The following is a 20,969-nucleotide window of genomic DNA, read 5'->3' as shown; positions in this document are numbered from 1 at the left end:
GACAGAGCAGCCATTAAGTGTTAGACAGTATTCTGGGTTATTACGTGAGGATGCTTTTTGTCCAATAATTAGAATCTCTGTCTTTTCAGAATTTAGTAGTAGGAAATTACTAGTCATCCAATTTTTTATATCAGCTATGCATTCCGTTAATTTTGTGAATTGGTAAGTTTCGTTGGGTTTTGAAGAAATATACAGCTGAGTATCATCGGCATTACAGTGAAAGCTAACTCCATGTTTCCTAATGATATCTCCTAATGGTAGCATGTACAGAGTGAACAGCAGCGGTCCTAGTACTGAGCCTTGTGGTACGCCATACTGAACTTGTGATCGATAAGACATCTCTTCATTTACTGCTACAAACTGATAACGGTCAGTTAAGTATGATTTAAACCATGCTAATGCAATTCCACTAATGCCAACATAGTTTTCTAGTCTATTTAAAAGATTGTTGTGGTCGATGGTGTCAAATGCAGCACTAAGATCGAGTAACACTAATAGAGAGATACAACCACGATCGGATGATAAGAGCAAATCATTTGTGACTCTAATGAGAGCTGTCTCAGGGCTATGGTACGGTCTAAATCCGGACTGAAAATCCTCGCAGATATCATTTCTTTCTAGAAAGGAACATAGTTGTGAAGATACTGCTTTTTCTAATATCTTTGACAGAAAAGGCAGATTCGAGATCGGCCTGTAATTGACTAATTCTGTAGGATCAAGTTGTGGTTTTTTAACAAGCGGTTTTTATCATAGCCAGTTTAAAGGTTTTTGGTACGTATCCTAGAGACAAAGATGAATTAATGATATTAAGAAGAGGATATATGACCTCTGGAAGCATCTGTTTCAGTAGCTTAGTCGGTATAGGGTCTAACATACAAGTTGTCGATTTAGATGAATTAACGAGTTTGCAGAATTCTTCCTCTCCTATAGCAACAAATAAATCAATTTTTTCCTCAGGGAGACTACAATGCACTGCCTGATGCGATACTGTGGTAGACGGTTGCATAGTTATAATTTTGTCCCTGATATTATCAATCTTATAAGTGAAGAAGTTCATAAAGTCATCACTGCCGTGTTGCTTTGACACTTCTGAGCTTGAAGCTTTCTTTTTCGTTAGTTTAGCCACTGTTTCAAATAAATACCTAGGATTATGTTTATTTTCTTCTAATAGGTTTGAAAAATAAGCAGATCTAGCAGCTTTTAAAGCCTCTCTGTAAGCAATCGAGCTCTCTTTCCACGAAATCCGAAATACCTCTAGTTTAGTTTTCTTCCAGTTGCGCTCCATTTTTCTGGCTGCTCTCTTTAGGGCCTGAGTGTGCTCGCTGTACCACGGCGTTGGACTATTTTCTTTAATCTTCTTTAAGCGCAACGGAGCAACTGCGTCTAAAGTGCTGGAAAAGAGAGAGTTAAACGTTTCTGTTGCAATATCGAGTTCTTCTAAGCTATCTGGGATGCTGAGATGATGAAACTGATTAGGAAGATTATTGATAAAGCAATCTTTAGTGGCAGAACTTATAGGTCTAACGTATTTATAACACGGAGTCGGCTTTGCAGCCTTGGCTAAATGTAATTTACATGAGACTAGATAATGATCTGAGATGTCATCGCTCTGCTGCAGAATTTCAACGGCATCAACATCTATTCCATGTGATAATATTAGATCTAGAGTATGATTACGACAATGAGTAGGTCCTGACACGTGTTGTCTAACTCCAATTGAGTTTACAATGTCTTTAAATGCCAATCCCAAAGCATCTTTTTCATTATCTACATGTATATTAAAATCACCAACAATTAGTACTTTATCTGCAGCCAATACTAAATTTGATAGAAAGTCCGCAAATTCTTTGATAAAATCTTTATGGTGCCCTGGTGGCCTGTACACAGTAGCCAGCATAATTCTCAAACGTGATTTATCGTTTACACTATATATTTTTACATTAAGCACCAATACTTCAAAAGAAGTATATTTAAAGCTACATTTCTTAGTGGTTTTGAAAATATTACTATAAATTACCCTTTGCCTTTCAGAGTATTAGTAAACTGTCTGCTTAATATCTGCTAAAACTTTATTTTGTTGGTCCTGCAATAGATATTCTACTGACTATAAGTAACTTGTAAACAAATAAATGTATTCTACGAACCCCAACCATAACCTACCAGTCTATGCTAATACTCTAATGACAGTTAGTTGACGTGTAGTTGCAAAGTTACTTATAGTTAGTAGAATGTCTAAAGTGGACTATTGAAATAAAATGGAACCTAAAAAAACAACAGTACACGTACTGCGTTAGATTAAACTGGGAAGGGTCATGGCAGTTTCACTGCTTCTATTCTCATTCGTAAGTTGCTTTGGATAAAAGTGTCTGCTAAATGAATGAAAAATGTAATCCAATCACACGCCTGCTGCATGAGCGATCGACCAATCACACGCCTGCTGCATGAGCGATCGACCAATCACACGCCTGCTGCATGAGCGATCGACCAATCACACGCCTGGGCTGCGTTCAGCGCCGACAAAACGTTGCAGAACGTTTTTTAAACAGAAACGGTGATGCGTTGAACGCACTGTTGTGATGACGCAAGAGTTGCAACTACGGCAGCTGAGAAGGCTTTTTGTGTTCTTTGTGAAGAATTTTCGGAGCCTGATTAAGTCGGTATAAATATGTTTAATACTACAAAATATGCCCGATGTTACAGTTACTGCACTTGCCGCCCAGAACACAAGAGAACATCCCAATCGAGTGAAGGGATTTGTGGAAACTGAAATGGAAGCACATCTTACCTAATAAAGACTAAAACACATCTATTTAGCCTCACATTCTTGTTGTTCATAATGTTTTATTAATACCCTGTATTTTCTTTCTCATTTTTAGGAAAAGCACTTTGCATTGTTTATTTCTATACCAAATGTCACACACTTGCAATGAAGCTAAAAATATAAACAACTACATCATTATGTTGATATCCTATATTTTTACAATAATACTTACGACAAACATGTTTTCTAATATCCTTAGTTGTTGCGTATCGAACACATTTGTAAATTACTTCCATTGTGCGAGTTCTCTTTAATACCGTGTGCTTTATATACATGTTGCTGCTGATTGGACTGCAGTTCTGACACGCCCACCAAACAAGAGAAAACGCATCTCAAACCCCGTTGCACACCGGTGCACGCCGTTTCCAGGAAACATGACGTTCAACCCGGAAACCGTAGCAAAACGTTGCGCACCGTTGTGATCTTGAACATGCCCCCAATCAATGAGCGATCGACCAATCACACGCCTGCTGCATGAGCGATCGACCAATCACACGCCTGATCAATGAGCGATCGACCAATCACACGCCTGCTGCATGAGCGATCGACCAATCACACGCCTGCTGCATGAGCGATCGACCAATCACACGCCTGATCAATGAGCGATCGACCAATCACACGCCTGCTGCATGAGCGATCGACCAATCACACGCCTGCTGCATGAGCGATCGACCAATCACACGCCTGATCAATGAGCGATCGACCAATCACACGCCTGCTGCATGAGCGATCGACCAATCACACGCCTGCTGCATGAGCGATCGACCAATCACACGCCTGCTGCATGAGCGATCGACCAATCACACGCCTGCTGCATGAGCGATCGACCAATCACACGCCTGATCAATGAGCGATCGACCAATCACACGCCTGCTGCATGAGCGATCGACCAATCACACGCCTGCTGCATGAGCGATCGACCAATCACACGCCTGCTGCATGAGCGATCGACCAATCACACGCCTGCTGCATGAGCGATCGACCAATCACACGCCTGCTGCATGAGCGATCGACCAATCACACGCCTGATCAATGAGCGATCGACCAATCACACGCCTGCTGCATGAGCGATCGACCAATCACACGCCTGATCAATGAGCGATCGACCAATCACACGCCTGCTCCATGAGCGATCGACCAATCACACGCCTGATCAATGAGTAAATCACCACAGAAGTGAATACAATGACAAAAGCACACTACAAAATTAATGAAACCAACTATAATGAAAATAAAAACTAATTCAAAATCTAAAAGAGCACCTATTTTACTTTGACGCGTTCATCTGTCTTCAGTGTGTAATGTTGCAGTTTGAGCATGAAAAGTGAGACTCCTGAAACGCCTCCATTGTAGTCTTGAGTTTCTCCCGGGAACGAACACGTCACAATATTCCTCATTATAATAATTCATACGCAGAATAAAGGGGCGGGGCCTGTTGAGTTAGTAGTGTGTTAAACTGGCGGTTATGGAAAGGGGCGGGACATTTCCCAAACACACTGGAAGCGCTCGAACAATCACAACACACTGCTCCAGCCGACCAATCAGAGCACAGTGTGCTTTTGACGAAGTTTTTCGGTTCCTTGCCACTGTTGCCTTTGGCTTGCTCAGTTTGGGGATTTTCAAATAAAATGACCCATCATCCCATTGACTAGCTCTACCAAACTTGGATGTCTTTTTTCCAGTAATAAACAAACACTCTTAGGTTGTTTTGATTGATACTGTGAAGCAGCTTTGATACAATCTGTATTGTGAAAAGCGCTATATAAATATATTTGACTTGACTTGACTTGACTTTCAGAAGGAGGGGCTTCACAGAGATAGGAACTAATCAGGTGTTTCCAGAACACCGCCGTAACTCGCTGTTTAACTATTATAGCACGATATATCGATGAAGAAGTCAGCGAGCTCGTCACGACTGTTTCCCCAAACCGTATAGTCGCAAATTGGTTGTTCAACCGCGTTGGTTAATGATGTCACACAGATGTCGGAGTAAAAATAACTACTGTTAATGAATCTGTTTGAGATCGAATTAACGCTAGATGTTTTGCTATAAATTACAGACATGCATCTGAGGACTTACTCATTTTTCTCAGTTATTTCGCTTTATTTCCAGATTCAACCTAGCGTTCACACACACTAGAGCTCGTTCACACACGCGCACTCTTCAAAAACGATGCTTTAAATCACATGACGAACTAAAAGACGTAAATTACATTTTGTATGGGTGTAACAATATATCGTGCCCAGGGCTTGACATTAACACCCGCCAACCCGCCAAATGCGGGTGGATTTTGCTCGTGGCGGGTAACACAGTCACTTCAACTAGCCACTTTGGCGGGTTGAATAATTGTAGTCTTTTCAAAAGGCATCTGAAGCGCACTGGCTGCGTGGCGTGCGCGTCTCCGCTGCGTGGTGTGTCCGTTTTTATTTCGGCTCCCATGTTAACAGGTTAGAACTTGCACACTGCCTGCGTGACGCGCGTCTCGAGCCGCGCCGAAAACGCGTGCATGCTAGAAAAAAAACCGACGCCTATTTCCCACGCGACACGCAAGCCTGTTGGAAGCGTTTCCAGGCTAAATAGAATAGGAAAATATGTCATGTTGACACGAACACATATTAATAAATGGCATTTTTATGTTTGAAAGTCCATAGGTTTTGGCAAATGCAGATATAATTTAAAAAAAAATCAAATATTGCACCTGTCAATACAGAACGAAATATTCTTATAGCCTATTTTGCCGTCTATGCTGCAACGCCCGAATCCCGAGATAGCCCTCCATGTACGTTACCAGCAGACACCAGTCAGACACGTTTCTGCTGTGCAAAGACACAGAAAACGCAACTTGTAACAAAGAATTTCCCATCGGGGCTCAATAAAGTAATTCTGATTCTGATATTTAAACAGACAGTGTTTCTAATGCTAAAGGTTTTTTCAGTTTATTTTTTTATATTTTTTATTAATCTTCTACATCCATGCACCACTTTTATTATGCAAGAAGCTATGTCTTCATCTTAATACCTGGTTTTATAGGAGCTTTAAAGGAGCTTTACACACAACCTTATCAGAGCTAATGATAATGACCTGTATTGTTATACCTACCTAGTCTTGATTTGCGTGTGTACAGTGGTTTTACATTTAAAAGGGTTGTAAATCTAGTTCAAGTAAATTTTAGCACGCCATAGTCAACTTTAATCAGGTAATTTCAAAACAACAAAAATGTGGCTAGTAAAAATGCTGTGTGGCTAGTAACTTTGGAAAACCACTAGCCACATTGGCTAGTGAGCAAAAAAGTTAATGTCAAGCCCTGATCGTGCCACAATATATCGCAATACAAAAATGCAACAATATGTATCGTGGATAGCTCCCCCAAAATAAAAATTACTGTGTGAGAAAAAAATTACATTTTTCAGAGTTTTAGTGTCAGTACTACATTAAACTACTATACATAATGTTGATTATAATGTATAATAATGCAATGGGGGAATATTTGTGGGTCCTGATAATGCCAAATGTCTGATGTTACCAGTAAAAAGTCCATTATTTTAAATATATCTAGGACAGAGTGCAAGCAAATTCGTCTAAAATAATTCTTTATTTTCAGCTTCAGAATCATGAATATTGTTATTCTGGTGTCACTATTGTCCTTGCGGGTAACAAGCACCAAGTCCATCCTATTCATTTAAACCCACAATGTAATATCAAAGTTAGCATTTTAATCAACAGTACATTTTTTGTTAACCTTTTATCATATGTCTTGGAGTATCGCAATAATATCGTATCGTGAGTTCAGTGTCGTGATATGTATCGAATCGTGACATGAGGGCATCGTTACACCCCTTTTGTGTTCTAAATAAAAGACCGTTTGCACTGAATGTCCGCTTGCTTATATTCCTGAAGATCAGGAGTTATTGAGTCACGTCATGCGATCTAGAAACTGCTTCTAACTGCAGATCTCGAGTGTCGCTCACACACACACACACACAACTCTGCGATGCCAATTGCGAATGTTTGTTGGAACTATAGTTTCGGGAAACACCGACTCGTTGAACTGTTAATACCGACAGAACTCGCGAACATAGTTGGCTAACGATGCTTTCCGGAAACCAGAGCGTTACTGACAGACTGGGAAGAGAGGAGATTAAACAATGGAGAATATGAGGAAAATAATCAACATTCAAGCAGGAAAACCTGTTCTAGTCGAGCCTGAATTACAACAAAACACCCCCCCCCCCCTTTATTAGCGCTTTCAGGCTATAAAGCTAAACCTGTATGTGAAGTGGTTTCGCAGTCTCATGCTGCAGTAATGCACTATAAATATAATTTAAATCATGTTTTTTATTCATTTATTTTAAGCTTATTTACTTTAATATTATTTGCCACACTGCAAAAAATGATTTTCTTACTTAGTATTTTTATCTTGTTTCCAATCCATAGTACTGTATATCAAACATTTCTTAAAGCAAGATCAAAAGTAGTAATTTTGATATAAGATTTATAAATAAATCTAAATCAAGTGAGTTGATGCTTAAATTATCTGCCAATGCGGTGAGAAAAATAATGTTGTTTCTGTTTAAATTAAGATTATTTGTATCACCGCATTGGCAGATAATTTTGCTTTTTTTTAAGTATCAACTCACTTCATTTAGATTTATTTCCCCAGAAAACAGGACATAATATCTTATATCATTTTACTCATCTAGTAAATGCATCTTGATTTAACGATTTTTTGATATTTGGACTGGAAACGAGACAAAAATACTGAGTAAAAAAAGCATTTTTTGAGTGCCAGGCACATCCAATCAACAACCGATGCACTGAACCACGTCTCGCCTGACAGTTGTCTTCTAGATAATGTGTTATTTGTCACGATGCGGAAGAAAAGCTCTTCAGAACTGTATGGCGAATGAATGATCTTTGGCTGTACCGGGCCTGTGCGCCGCTGACGTCAGAGAGCTGGAGGCTTCGGGTCTCGGGGCGAGAGTTGCTCGGCGACGATCATCAGGCCGAAAGCGTTTCAGCACGACATCCGAGAAACACACCCGTGTGTGTGTGTGTGTCATATTAGCGTGCGTGAGTATGATGTAGTGCCCAGGGGTCAGAGGTCAGGCTGTCGTTGGCTGCGCTGTGATGTTTGCGTCAGAGAGACACTTTCACACACTATTCTGTGTTTTTGAGTCTCTAAAACGTCCTGCTTTTAAACAGCGATGAGACACTTGTTTTTGCAAAAGAGGCTTTTTTTCATGTTACGGCCAAAGTGAATTTTATTTAAAAATATCTTAAAAATAGGCTTGGTAAATTACCGGTCAAAAGTATGGAATAATTATTAGGCCTACTTTTGATTTTCAAATAAATCTTTTAAAGGCTGCATTTATTTGATCAAAACTACATTTTTTTTTTTTTTTTTTTTTTTTTATATTATTACAGTGTAAATCAGTTGTTTTCTATGTGAATATCTAGTAAAGTGTAATTTATTCCTGTGATCAAAGCTGTATTTTCAGGATTATTACTCTATTATTAATATTATTAATATAAATAATAGCGATTCTTATTATTATCAATTTTGAAGGTTTTAAATGTCTCAGATCTCTTTGATAAATAGACATGTCAAAAAAACAGCATTTATTTGAAATAAAAATCTTTTGTAACATTATAAATGTCAAAATTAAGTTATAATTATCAAATAATTGCAGAATAAAAGGTTTTGTATCACAGGTTCCACTGTTTTCAACACTGATAATAATCATAAATGTTTCTTGAGCATCAGATCCTCATATTAGAGTGATTTCTGAAGGATCATGTGACACTGAAGACTGGAGTAATGATGCTGAAAATTCAGCTTTGATCACAGGAATAAATTACACTTTACTGTATATTCACATAGAAAACAGTAATTTTAAATGTTGTATTTTAGATCAAATAAATGCAGCTTTGGAGACGATCTTGTTCCCAGGTATGATTGTGTGTGTTGCATGTGTCTGTGTCGGCCCGTCCGGAGGTTGAAAGGCCCGTGACCCGTGGTCATCGCTACGGAAACTCTCATCTGACGCCGAACTATTGTGTCTGCGCTCTCACAGGAGGAAATAGTTCCTGAGCGCCGCCCGTTTCCAGGGGGAACTTTTATAGGGGGCGGAACCTGAAAGGGTCAGAGGTCACATCAGCCTGTTACTGTGAAGAGTGATGAGCTATAAAGAGGCCGACGATTAAACGCGACACAAAGCGCAAAAATGTGAGCGTGCGTGTGACATGTTCATCCTGAAGTGAAAGAGTTGGTGTGTATCAGCTGGAGAAATGAGAATCTGCGCTCAGTGTGGAGGCCGTGACGTGTGTGAGGGGCGGGGCGTCGCTCACGGCAACCGTTAGCGATGTGTGACATCATAGCGATGTTTCTTAAAAGGCCGGGTGTTGCACCGGCTCCGACAGAGACCCGTCCTGAAGCCGTACAGGGCAGAACCCGAGCCGAAAGCACCGGACAGATATTTACTTCTCTTTAAAAACAAGGATGGCTTTTTCATCTCCTCTAAACTTTACCTCCTCTCTTCATCCTGCCCTCCTCGTGTTTCTCATCATCACCATGACAACGCAGATAGAGGGACGGCCATCGCCACGCCAATCAGACGCACAGGTGAGGATTTCACTCCTGACTCGACCAATTGCGTGAGTTTGGGGGCGGGACTAGCTTGACTGATGGATGATGACAGATCGGTGTTTGGGAAACCTGTTTGATAACAGACATTGCTTGTGTGATTCGGTTCATTACATGCTGTATAATGCCTATTACTTTTTAAAAATAGTAGCAATATTGAGGATAAACTCCTCAGACAGTCGTGCACTAGATTGTTGTCACATGACCTCATCTTGTTGCATGTTTAGTAATTCGCAACAGTCGGTTCTGAAGTAAATATCCTCTTCATTTTCAGAATGAAAAAAAAACTGAAAAACAGTTAAAGACTGTGAGGTTGTTAATCGATGTTATTTGCTTTAGTTGAAGTCATCTAATCACATTACTTAAAGTCCCTCTGTAATCAACCATTTTTATCCCTTAAAAACTCATCTTTGATCACCAAAATTACATATTTAAACGTGTTTTTTTTCCCTTGGATTTTTTTTCTTCATGCCTTAAAATATCTTGAATGTAACTCGACACCCTTGCCTCATTTAGTATGCGTGGTTCTATGAATATGCAAATAAGCCCCGCCTCCACTCACTCCCTCAGCTCAGAGATCCACTGGTTGACGATCACACGTTGATCTGATTGGTAACAAGGTCGTTTGTGACGTCAGAAACACCAGCGATTTCAAACCGTGTTTTTGAGACTGTCTTTGGTTCACTGCAGTTTTAAGCAGAAAATACTCAGCAATGCTGTCGACTTATGAACTTACGTCTTAAAGCGTATTAAAAACACCACATAGACATATAAACATCATTAAAAGCTGGATTTTCACCACAGGGGGACTTTAATTAATTTTTTTAAATAATCATGTTTGTTTAGCAGTGGAATTCCTGATGGAAAAAATACATTCGCGTTCTCAAACTACTCAAATATTTGTATGCATAATATGCTAATTGTTTCTACATAGGCTATATAATCAACATCTTTAAATCAATAATTTTATATTTAATTCGATTATATCATTTGAATTGCATCTCAAAGTAATGAACAAACCAGTGAAGTTTTAAATAATGTACTCAAAACATTAGCAATAAAACATATTGTTCAAGTGTTTCAGAATTTTTGTTCAAAAGTAATGTTCCCATAATATTGTATTTAATTTTCTTACATATTTTTAACGTTGATTTTTATTTATAGATAAAGTATAAAATGACTAATTAAAACAATAATTATCACGACAGTAAAGTTGCAGAAGAAGAAGCAGAAGGGCCTTTCCTGTGAGCGAGATGCAAGAGCACGGGGAAGTAGCCATAGGAACTTGAACACAAACTGAACACATATATTAAATGAGGAACTGATAAATCAATCATGTCAAAAATATAATTTCAAAGTATCAGCTGTGGCCCTCTGGGCAGCTAAATATTAAACGCTGTGGTTTTAACACTTCATAGAGGCAGAACGAGCATTTTCATCGAGCCTAGACCAATTAAGAAGACGAGCTCATGCGACATGGGTAGGCTAGTCTATATAACTGTATCATACACACACACACACACCAATAATTTAATGGAAACGTTAGCAAAAATGTTCTTGGAAAACATTTTTGTTACCTGGGTTAAAGCCGTTTAGTTTTGAGTCAGATTTTCAAACAATCTTTAGTTTCAAATACAAGTTTGTAATGTGATTCTCCTCATAGGTTGGCTTGGTTCATGCGTTATGGAAAGGATAATCTATGTGGAATTTTGCTAGCATTGACCATTTAAAACTGTTATTGATGTTTGCAGCGCGAATTTGACCGGAAGGGTAACATTTAACGTTACTGTTATTTTCCCCAGTCACGGCTCGTTAGATCTAGCATTCTGATCGATTTGAATCAGAGAAGTATTGCATAAGAGTACATTTATTTGAATGAACGAATAATATTAAAAATTATCTGAATTTATTATCGAGATAATAAATAGAGAGAGAGAGAGAGAGAGAGAGAGAGAGATATACGAATTACCTGCAAGTAACAGTTTAGCAGCAACTGTTTTATGCACAGCTTCCAGCCAATCAGAATCGAGTATTCAGACAGACCAAAGAAACTCCTAACAAAGACATTTCAAATGCTTATGGAAAATGAATGGAAAAAATGGGCTTGTTGTCATCAGAAATATAAAATATTATTGGCTGTTTTAATATATATATATATATATATATATATATATATATATATATATATATATATTTTTTTTTTTTTATTTATAAAAATGGAGGGTCAAGCATAGAGGTCAAGTCTAGCGCTAGTCGAGTCACACACTAGCATAGTCGGCTACTCTATAAATAAATATATGATATGAATAGTACATGTAGTATTGCTGTCTATTTGAAAATAGACATCATTTAGGTGATTCTGTCTTAAAATTACACACTTAAGCTTAAGCTAAACTTTTTTAGATTTAAAATGCAAAATTACGATTTTCTTTTTTACATTAGACATCCAGGGTTATTTAACTAAGGGGTGTTAACACGACATAAAAACGGAAAACTTTTTAAGCGCTTTCGCCGTTCGTTTACACGAGAAAACCGTGTTTTGTGGGCCTGAAAACACAAACTTTTTGAAGTTTTCAAGTTTTTGAAAATGATATCATTATCATCTCCTGTTAAAACTACACAAATGTGAATTTGTGAAAACAGTGACGTCATGCACATGGGTCAGAGTTTATTTTTCTTTTTACAAAAAGTGGCATCGCCATCTACTGGCCTGGAAGCAGAATAGAGCGCTTTTAGTCGTTTTTGCGGATCCGGTTGAACGGGGATCGTTTTGACAACGTTGTCGCCTGTACGCAAAAAACGCAAATGAAAAACGTTTCCATTTTTAGTACATCTTTGTCGTGTTAACGTCCGTAAATATATGATACAGTTTGAGTAGGATTGCGCTGTACTATTTGAATCGTCAAGTTATTCCAGCATACAGAAAGTTGACATTATAAACTGTGTGCAGGTTCTGCAGGATTTGTTTGGGCTGAAGATCGGCTCTCTTCTATTGGCTCATCCAGAGGTCATGGAGGGGTCAGCAGACTCCGCCCCCCCGCTCTTGCCCCGCCCCCCGCCACACGTGTTCCTGGACGTCCTGAACCGGCACCGGAAGCTGCAGGGCCGGAGCCGGAAGGGAATGGCGCGGGGGTGCTTCGGGATGAAGGTGGACCGGATCGGGGTCATCAGCGGTCTGGGATGCTGACGCACACACAGGTACTCATAAAATTATTAAAGATGTTTGATATGACCTAGGGCTGCACAATTAATCGCAATGAAACCACACGTGATTTGGCAAAGGCTGCGATTATTTTATGCGGAGTTTGTCAGTGCAACACGGCTGAACGGTAGTAAATGCTGATCCATTTGAACACCAGAGGGCGTCTCACACACACACACACACACACGCACCACATATCCATCTGAACACCAGAGGGCGTCTCACACACACCACACACACACCATATATCCAACTGAACAACAGAGGGCGTCTCACACACACACACACACACACAAACACACATGCACGCACCACATATCCAACTGAACAACAGAGGGCGTCTCACACACACACACACACACACATTCGCCACATATCCATCTGAACACCAGAGGGCGTCTCACACACACACACCACACACACACACACCACATATCCATCTGAACACCAGAGGTGTCTCACACACACACACACACACACATGCACCACATATCCATCTGAACACCAGAGGTGTCTCACACACACAGACACACACACACACATTCGCCACATATCCATCTGAACACCAGAGGGCGTCACACACACACACACACACACACACCACATATCCATCTGAACACCAGAGGGCGTCTCTCACACATACACACACACACACACACACACACACACACATTCGCCACATATCCATCTGAACACCAGAGGTGTCTCACACACACACACACACACACACACACACACACACACACACGCACCACATATCCATCTGAACACCAGAGGTGTCTCACACACACACACACACACCATATATCCAACTGAACACCAGAGGGCGTCTCACACACACACACACACCATATATCCAACTGAAGACCAGAGGGCGTCTCTCACACACACACACACACACACACACACACACACGCACCACATATCCATCTGAACACCAGAGGTGTCTCACACACACACACACACACACCATATATCCAACTGAATACCAGAGGGCGTCTCACACACACACACACACACACGCACGCACGCACACACACACACACACACACACACACACACACACACACACACACACACACACACACACACACACACACACACACACACACACACACAAGCACCACATATCCATCTGAACACCAGAGGTGTCTCACACACACACACAAACACACAAACACACACACACCATATATCCAACTGAACACCAGAGGGCGTCTCACACACACACGCCAAATATGCCCCGCCGCAGAAGTACGATAACACACATCACTCCAGGAAATCCCCATCGCTGTATCTGAATAAACAGAAGATTGAAACGCTCTGATTGATTAAACATGACTAATAAACACACGACTGCCTTCAATGACAAGCTGCACATAACTATCACAGCCTTTGCGATTTCAAAATCGCGATCAGCCAAATCGATTGAAGTGCGATTACATTTATATTGTGATTAATCGTGCAGCCCTAGTTTGACCCCTCTAAAAACACAAAGTATATTCGTGAACAATCATATGACAACCTCTTTATCATTGTGTGCTATTGTTATGACTCATTTTCTGCATTTGTGTGTGTGTGTGTGTGTGTGTGTGTGTGTGCAGGTGAGCGCGAGGATCATACAGACCTTCACCTGCGAACATTACACAATCCTTCTGTTCTGATGCTGCCTTCACAAAAGTGTTCGTGTTGTTTTAGCATCTGCTGGATAATTTTCAGTCAACGGCTTTAATGTGACCATCTGCAACAACAAAACTCACAGCTTTGGCCTTTTACACTGAACTGAACGCAGAACTTGACATATTTGTCGTTTTAAGATGCTGAGGTTTACTCAGCTGAGTGTGTGAGTGTGTGTGTGTGTGTGTGTGTGTGTGTGTGTGTGTGTGTGTGTGTGTGTGAGAGAGAGTGTGTGTGTGAGAGAGTGTGTGTGTGTGTGTGTGTGTGAGACCTCTGGCTGATTGTCCAGTCAGTTTTGTTGACTTTGTTTTCCTTGACTTGACAGAGCTTCTGTTCAGACATTTTTGTGAGTGGGAACTTGTTCTCAATATTTAACACAAGTTAAAACTTGTTTGTGCGATGTCCATAAATGTTATTTAACATCTAAATTAAAGGTGTTGTTGATTTTAAACCTGACTGATATGTGTGTCACTCAACAATTAAACTGCAGATTCCCAACAGAAAATGATCAAATCCATTATAAGTAACTGTGGGATCTGTGAATATATATATAAAACACAGTATAAATTATACTTAAACACTTTGTTTTACACACACACACACACACACACACAGTTTTATGAAACATACAAGTTACAAATACGAGGCTTTACATTGAAACAACATAAAATCTAAATTTAAAACAGAGCGGAAACTATTATACGTTTTAAAGTTTTAGGTTTCAAATATCTTTTTAATTTTTTGAGAACATTATATAACCAAATAAGGAAGCAGTGTAGAACAAATAAACGAGAAAAGAAAAAAAGATACAAGACGGGTATATAACTAATCAGAAAAGATTACATATCAAAGTAAAAGACTTGGGCTACATATTTCAATTGTAGTTTTCAAATATTTTTATTTCATTTTTATTTTTTAATTCAATGCCATGACAACAAGAGTTATTACATATACATTTGCTATGTTTCAAATATCTTTCAAATAACGGTTCAGTGGAGTGACGTAAGGAGGAGGCGGGGCCTCCGCCATGGTCACGTGATACTGCTGCTGTGTAGCTCGAGCGACTGGATCGGAACCGAATCACCGCACACAAACCCGCTCCGTTTACCGGCCCAGCGCGATCTTCCGCCTCCCGCCACGCGTTCCAGCAGCGGCAGCATCAGCATCATGTCGGCGGTGCAGCGGATGAAAGTAGCAAATGAGAAACACAGCAAGACGATCACACAGAGAGGACACGTGCAGAAAACCACGGTACGCGCGCTCCCGCGGCTCACAGAGACATACCACACGCGAACACGTAAATTAATACACAGTACATGGATTTACACACTACACATATTTACACTCACAACATCAGCACAAATAGATGAACACATTCACCACTAACAAAAACTACAATGTCTTTTGCCATTAGTACCATATTTTCTGAAATATATATATATCAGAAGTATGGAGTGATGTTTGTGTCAAAAAAAGTGTCGACTGGTTCGTGCAATAAATTTGCCTATTTCTGTTACTGCTTTTGTTTATTGTGTCGTTCGTTCAGCTTAGTTTTATACCTCAAATACAGTATGTTATTGTTTTCAGTGAACGTTAACGCATTTTACAGACATCCATGCAGGTTTATAAATAAATAGAAAATTTAGATTTTTTTTAATGAGTTTTCTAAAACATTCAGATGCATTTATCTTTGTTATACTGTATAAACGTGAATGAATCTATATTTCATCTACGTGCTTTGTCATAATATTCAGAGTTTTAATTTAGAAATATAGCTGCGAGCAGCGATTACGGGCCCAAGCCGGTGGCACCGCAACCCCGGTGCCTTTAGTTACCTAAAGGCACCGGGGTGGCGGTACCACCGGCTTTGGCCCTTCATCGCTGCTCGCAGCTATATTTATATATATATATATATATATATATATATATATATATATATAAAGCCGGTGGCACCGCCACCCTGGTGCCTTTAGGGTTATTGTGCACGACGTGCAAAAACGTAACCCTGCTTTGACTGTCGAAAAGAAGTGTGCTGTAGAGCTTGTATCAGTGTGGGCTCTGCAAAAGTGTGCATTGAGGGCACATATCAACCACAAAGTATCCGAGAGCAACCTTCTGAAAGGTCAGGTCTACATCCAGGTCTACATCTGCCGTGTGTTTACATCATAGTAGTGAAGTTTGAAGCAATCAGGTGATTTCAAAGCTTTTTGAAAGTGACAGACTTCCTGCTGCCAGTTGGTGGCGCTATAACCGGGGTGGCGGTGCCGCCGGCTTTGGCCCTTTCATCGCTGCTCGCAGCTATATTTATATATATACACACACAAACACACACACACACACACACACACACACACATATATATATATATATATATATATATATACATAAATATATATATATTGTTTTTTTAAGAGACAAGACAGAATATTACTTGCCTGATCTGATTAGAAAAATAGTGTTGTGTGTGTGTGTGTGTGTGTGTGTGTGTGTGTGTGTGTGTGTGTGTGTGTGTTTGTGTGTGTGTGTGTGGCGTAATTGAACAATGTAGACATAAAAACATACTCCGTCCTTTTGTTCATACAGGACATTATTCAAACTGCAAAGTGTTTACTTATATTTGTGTACACTTGCAATAAAACACAACATTGTGCTTTTGTCAAGCTATAAACTCTTGTCAAACTGTAAACTACAACTGTCACCCAACCAAAATCTCTTACACACACACACACACAGTTTAAAAGCAAAAAATATCAAACAATCCTATTTAAAAACAGTCTGTGGGAGCCATCTTTTGGACATTCATCATATCGCATTGGTTTTCATTTCTTATCATCAAACAGAGCCCTTATCTGTTTATTTTTTCAGTTACACATTCTACATTGATTAAAAAAGAAAAATCAAATGTGTTTTTATTTTATACAGAAATAAATAATCTATCATTCAGATGAGAATAAAGTTAGTGTTAGTTCAAATTTTAAGGAAAACAAATATATGATCTGAAATATAGCACATTCATTTAAAATTCATTCAGGTTCAATTACCAAACATACAATCTTAATGTAATTTAAAGCAAACAATACATTTAAAATATATGGGTTGTATGACTATTTTTTAATATAAAAAGATATATATCCAAAAAGACAAGGCCTAAAGTTTAACAAGGGTTAAACTCTTATCACTGTAACAGACACAATCACACACACAATCACACACACACACACACAAGTCAAATCACTTACATTTTACATGCAATATTGACTTTTTTTCTGTTTCAGCAGCGAAAATAGTTAAACAAAGATCACAGCAGAACCATCGCGCATCTCACAGCAACGCGTTCTCATTACTGAATGATTCAGCATTTTGAACGAATCGGTTGACTCAAAGATTCAATGACCAATCAATCCATAAACATCTATCTCATTCATGAATGACTCAGTCGTTCAAACGAATGAATCAATGACTCGCTCATTAAGACGGTCGCCTGGCGACACCTAATGACGGTTTAGTGTTATGTTTAAAAGTATCATTCTTTCCAACGATTGTTAATTAACTCATATTTGAAACATAAGCTATATTTATATATATACATACATATACACACACATACACAAAAATAAAATAAAAACACATTTGAAACGTGTTTGCTTACTAAATTGTGAGCTGAACGAAAGTTGCAGCAAATATCAGCAACAGGAGTCAAATTTCATTAATCACGAGAGTGAAGAGCTGACTGAAAAGATGATGATGGAATAGGCTATTTTATGTAAAAACGCCTATTTAAGCGAATCTGTCATTGTACTCTTTTATTGTTGTGTTTTCCGTGAAAAATAATAGACTATTGAACTCACAATTCAAGCAATCGGCCCCCGAAATTGCACTAATTTTAGTGACACTAAAAAGTATGCGGCTGCACTGGCATTCATAATGGTGCGCGTCCATGGCGACGAGCGAGCAGAACAGAGCGAACGTTTAGTTAATTTCTACTTCCATAGGAATTCATTCGAGCGCCACCATTTCAATGTCTGTGCGGACGTACATATTATACTTTCGCTTTCAAGTTAGTGTTTTTAAACCCCCCAGCGGGAGGTTTACACAATTGGTTTACACAATCACACGTTGATTAACCGGTGGGAAAATATTCCCATAGTAACATCCCTAATATATAAATATTTATAAATTCAATAGGCCTACCTGATTTTGAACACAAGAGGGCAGTATAGCACTATATATGATTTGGATTATTATTATTTTTGACTAAACAACCATTCTGGCTGTTTTTAAACTTAAAAATAATTCTTAAATTGAAAAAAAGGAATAAAATGGGTTTAGTTCTAATATTTGTATAATTTTATATAAAAATAAATGGTGTATAATTACATTTTAGAAAGATATGAGACATGCCCTGATTCTTTTTTTGACATTACTTGAATCCCTCAACCATAGCAAAACCGTTTGAGATATTCAATATCTGTTCACAATTTAGCATCTTCAATGTATTTTCATCATGTTGAAAAAGTTTGGCATGAATAAAATAAACTACTTAGGAGGAGTAGCTAAAAACTCAGAATCTGAAATCCACATTCAAACCAAAATATCTGACTTCCTGTTGGTCGTAGCTAATTACGGTAAATTAGAAAGTTGTCCGGCTCGAAGAGTACAATATACATATCGAGTTTTGTTACTGTAGATAAAACTAACCCCCCCACTTTTGTCAAAAGCATTTAGAAAGTGACACACTTCCTGCTGCCAGTTGGTGGCGCTATAACTTTGACTCACAATAGTCACATCCATGTGATCGGCCTCTTACAGCGATCACACTGCTGAAGTTTCATCAAGATCAGTTAATGTATGCAGAAGTTATAACGCACTTCTTGTTTGTTGTTTCTCGCCATAAATTCGTTTCCTCGCCACGGCCAAACCGTTCGAGATATCAAAAATCCCCTCGCAAACTTTCATCCTCAATGTCTTGACTTCATGCTGACCGAGTTTCGTGCCGTTTGTTTGAATTCTCTAGGAGGAGTATTTCACATTCCATTGCGTGTGTTTTACCAACAACCCTAAATAGCCGACTTCCTGTTGGGCTGGGGTAAAAAGTAAGAGTGTGAAGTATATATGAAACGAGGAGATCTACATGTGTACCGAGTTTCATATTATTACATGCAAGCGTGTTTGATTTATGGACCATGTTTTCGGACCCCGTTCCAGGGGGCGCTGTCGAGCCCCCCTGCCACGCCCGGGTACCATCTTCAGCCCGGCCCTGATGGCCGCGGGTTCTGACATGTGTGCAAAGTTTCAGGAGTTTTTGAGCATGTTAAGGCCTCCAAAAGTGTCCAAAAGGTAGTAAAATAATAATAATAATAATAATAATAATAATAATAATAACCTAAAGGCACCGGGGTTGCGGTGCCACCGGCTTGGGCCCGTAATCGCTGCTCGCAGCTATATTTATATATATATATATATATATATATATATATTAGGGGTGTAACGGTTCACAAAATTCACGGTTCGGTTCGATACGATACACTTGTGTCACGGTTCGGTTCGGTACGATTCGGTACGTTTCCGATACAGCAAAAAGAAAGAAATGCCAGAGAAATTTCCTTGATTTAATCTTTTTAATTATATTTTTATTAAAACTAACATCATAAAGTATGATATTTTTTAACTTTGAGCAATGATGGAGCTATACTTGACTTTTCTTAGGAGCTTATAAAACAAAACAGCTCCTTGGACAAAATTAAATGTAATATTGTAGTAGTTATAAACAAAGGTTTATTTTAGTTCAGATTAACATTTGAGGGCAGCAATTGTATTCATAATGTCAAAATAAAACCGATGTGATGTTACTTGAAAGCATTATAGCCTACTATTCCTGCCAAACTTCCATGGTTACAGTTAGTAGTGTTACTACAGTAAACCCATGGTGAATGTTGCTGATCTGTGTGTGGACACTGGATAGTTCATTCATGGCACAATGTTTCTTCCTGGTTTCCACGTCAGCGCTGTTTGATCCGTTAATAACGGAGAAATGCGAATGTTTCTCACTAGATCTTGCAGCGATGTTATTACTTCAGTGGCGAATTCAAATGCTTTCTTTACTGGATTTGGCTGTGTAGTAACAGTGCTGATGATTAAGATCGGCTCGCGCTGTATTTGTCCAAACTGATAAACGGTCCTTCAACCACACAATAACGAGTGGTTTCGTTCCGCTTACATTACATTTGCCATTTGATGTTGGGCAATGTTGTGGTCACGCACATTATGAGCGCGCTTGCCACGCGTGACGCGCCTTCATTTGAAATAACGAAATTTTGGTCGGCAGGAAAAATGGTCCAACGAACCGTTCGGTTCAAAAATGCGTACCGAAAACCGAACCGAAAGCCTCGTACCGAACGGTTCAATACGAATACGTGTATCGTTACACCCCTAATATATATATAAAAAGCCGGTGGCACCGCCACCCTGGTGCCTTTAGGGTTATTGTGCACGACGTGACACAAAATATCTGCTCGCTATCTGCCGAACGGCTCTGGTAGTTCCGCTTCAGCACTGATGATGTTGTAGAAATAGTGCGCTCTGGTTGGTCTGGATTATTCTGGATTTTTTATTTTATACAGAAATA

At 39.2% G+C, this 20,969-nt stretch overlaps 1 protein-coding gene across 1 annotated transcript; it reads left to right on the top strand.

Annotated features, from left to right (window-relative positions):
• Positions 1 to 8,779: 8,779 nt before the first annotated feature.
• On the top strand, positions 8,780 to 14,568 carry nppcl2 (natriuretic peptide C-like 2). Its single transcript, XM_056236595.1, has 3 exons — positions 8,780 to 9,444; positions 12,416 to 12,663; positions 14,272 to 14,568. Exons 1-2 carry the CDS (start codon positions 9,322 to 9,324, stop codon positions 12,650 to 12,652), a joined length of 360 nt encoding a protein of 119 aa, XP_056092570.1. The 5' UTR covers positions 8,780 to 9,321; the 3' UTR covers positions 12,653 to 12,663; positions 14,272 to 14,568.
• Positions 14,569 to 20,969: the final 6,401 nt, after the last annotated feature.

Source organism: Rhinichthys klamathensis, unplaced genomic scaffold, assembly GCF_029890125.1.
Source record: "Rhinichthys klamathensis goyatoka isolate OS25496 unplaced genomic scaffold, OSU_Roscu_1.1 h1tg000454l_1, whole genome shotgun sequence".
In the NCBI taxonomy this organism is placed as follows: Eukaryota; Metazoa; Chordata; class Actinopteri; order Cypriniformes; family Leuciscidae; genus Rhinichthys; species Rhinichthys klamathensis.
This window is presented reverse-complemented; position numbering and strand designations above follow the sequence as displayed.

What these genes read in the sequence shown, in the direction of transcription:
- nppcl2 (XM_056236595.1), top strand. Translation starts at nt 9,322, where the DNA reads ATGGCTTTTTCATCTCCTCTAAACTTTACCTCCTCTCTTCATCCTGCC. An exon ending in CACGCCAATCAGACGCACAG is followed by an intron (nt 9,445 to 12,415) that starts GTGAGGATTTCA and finishes AACTGTGTGCAG; the next exon opens with GTTCTGCAGGATTTGTTTGG.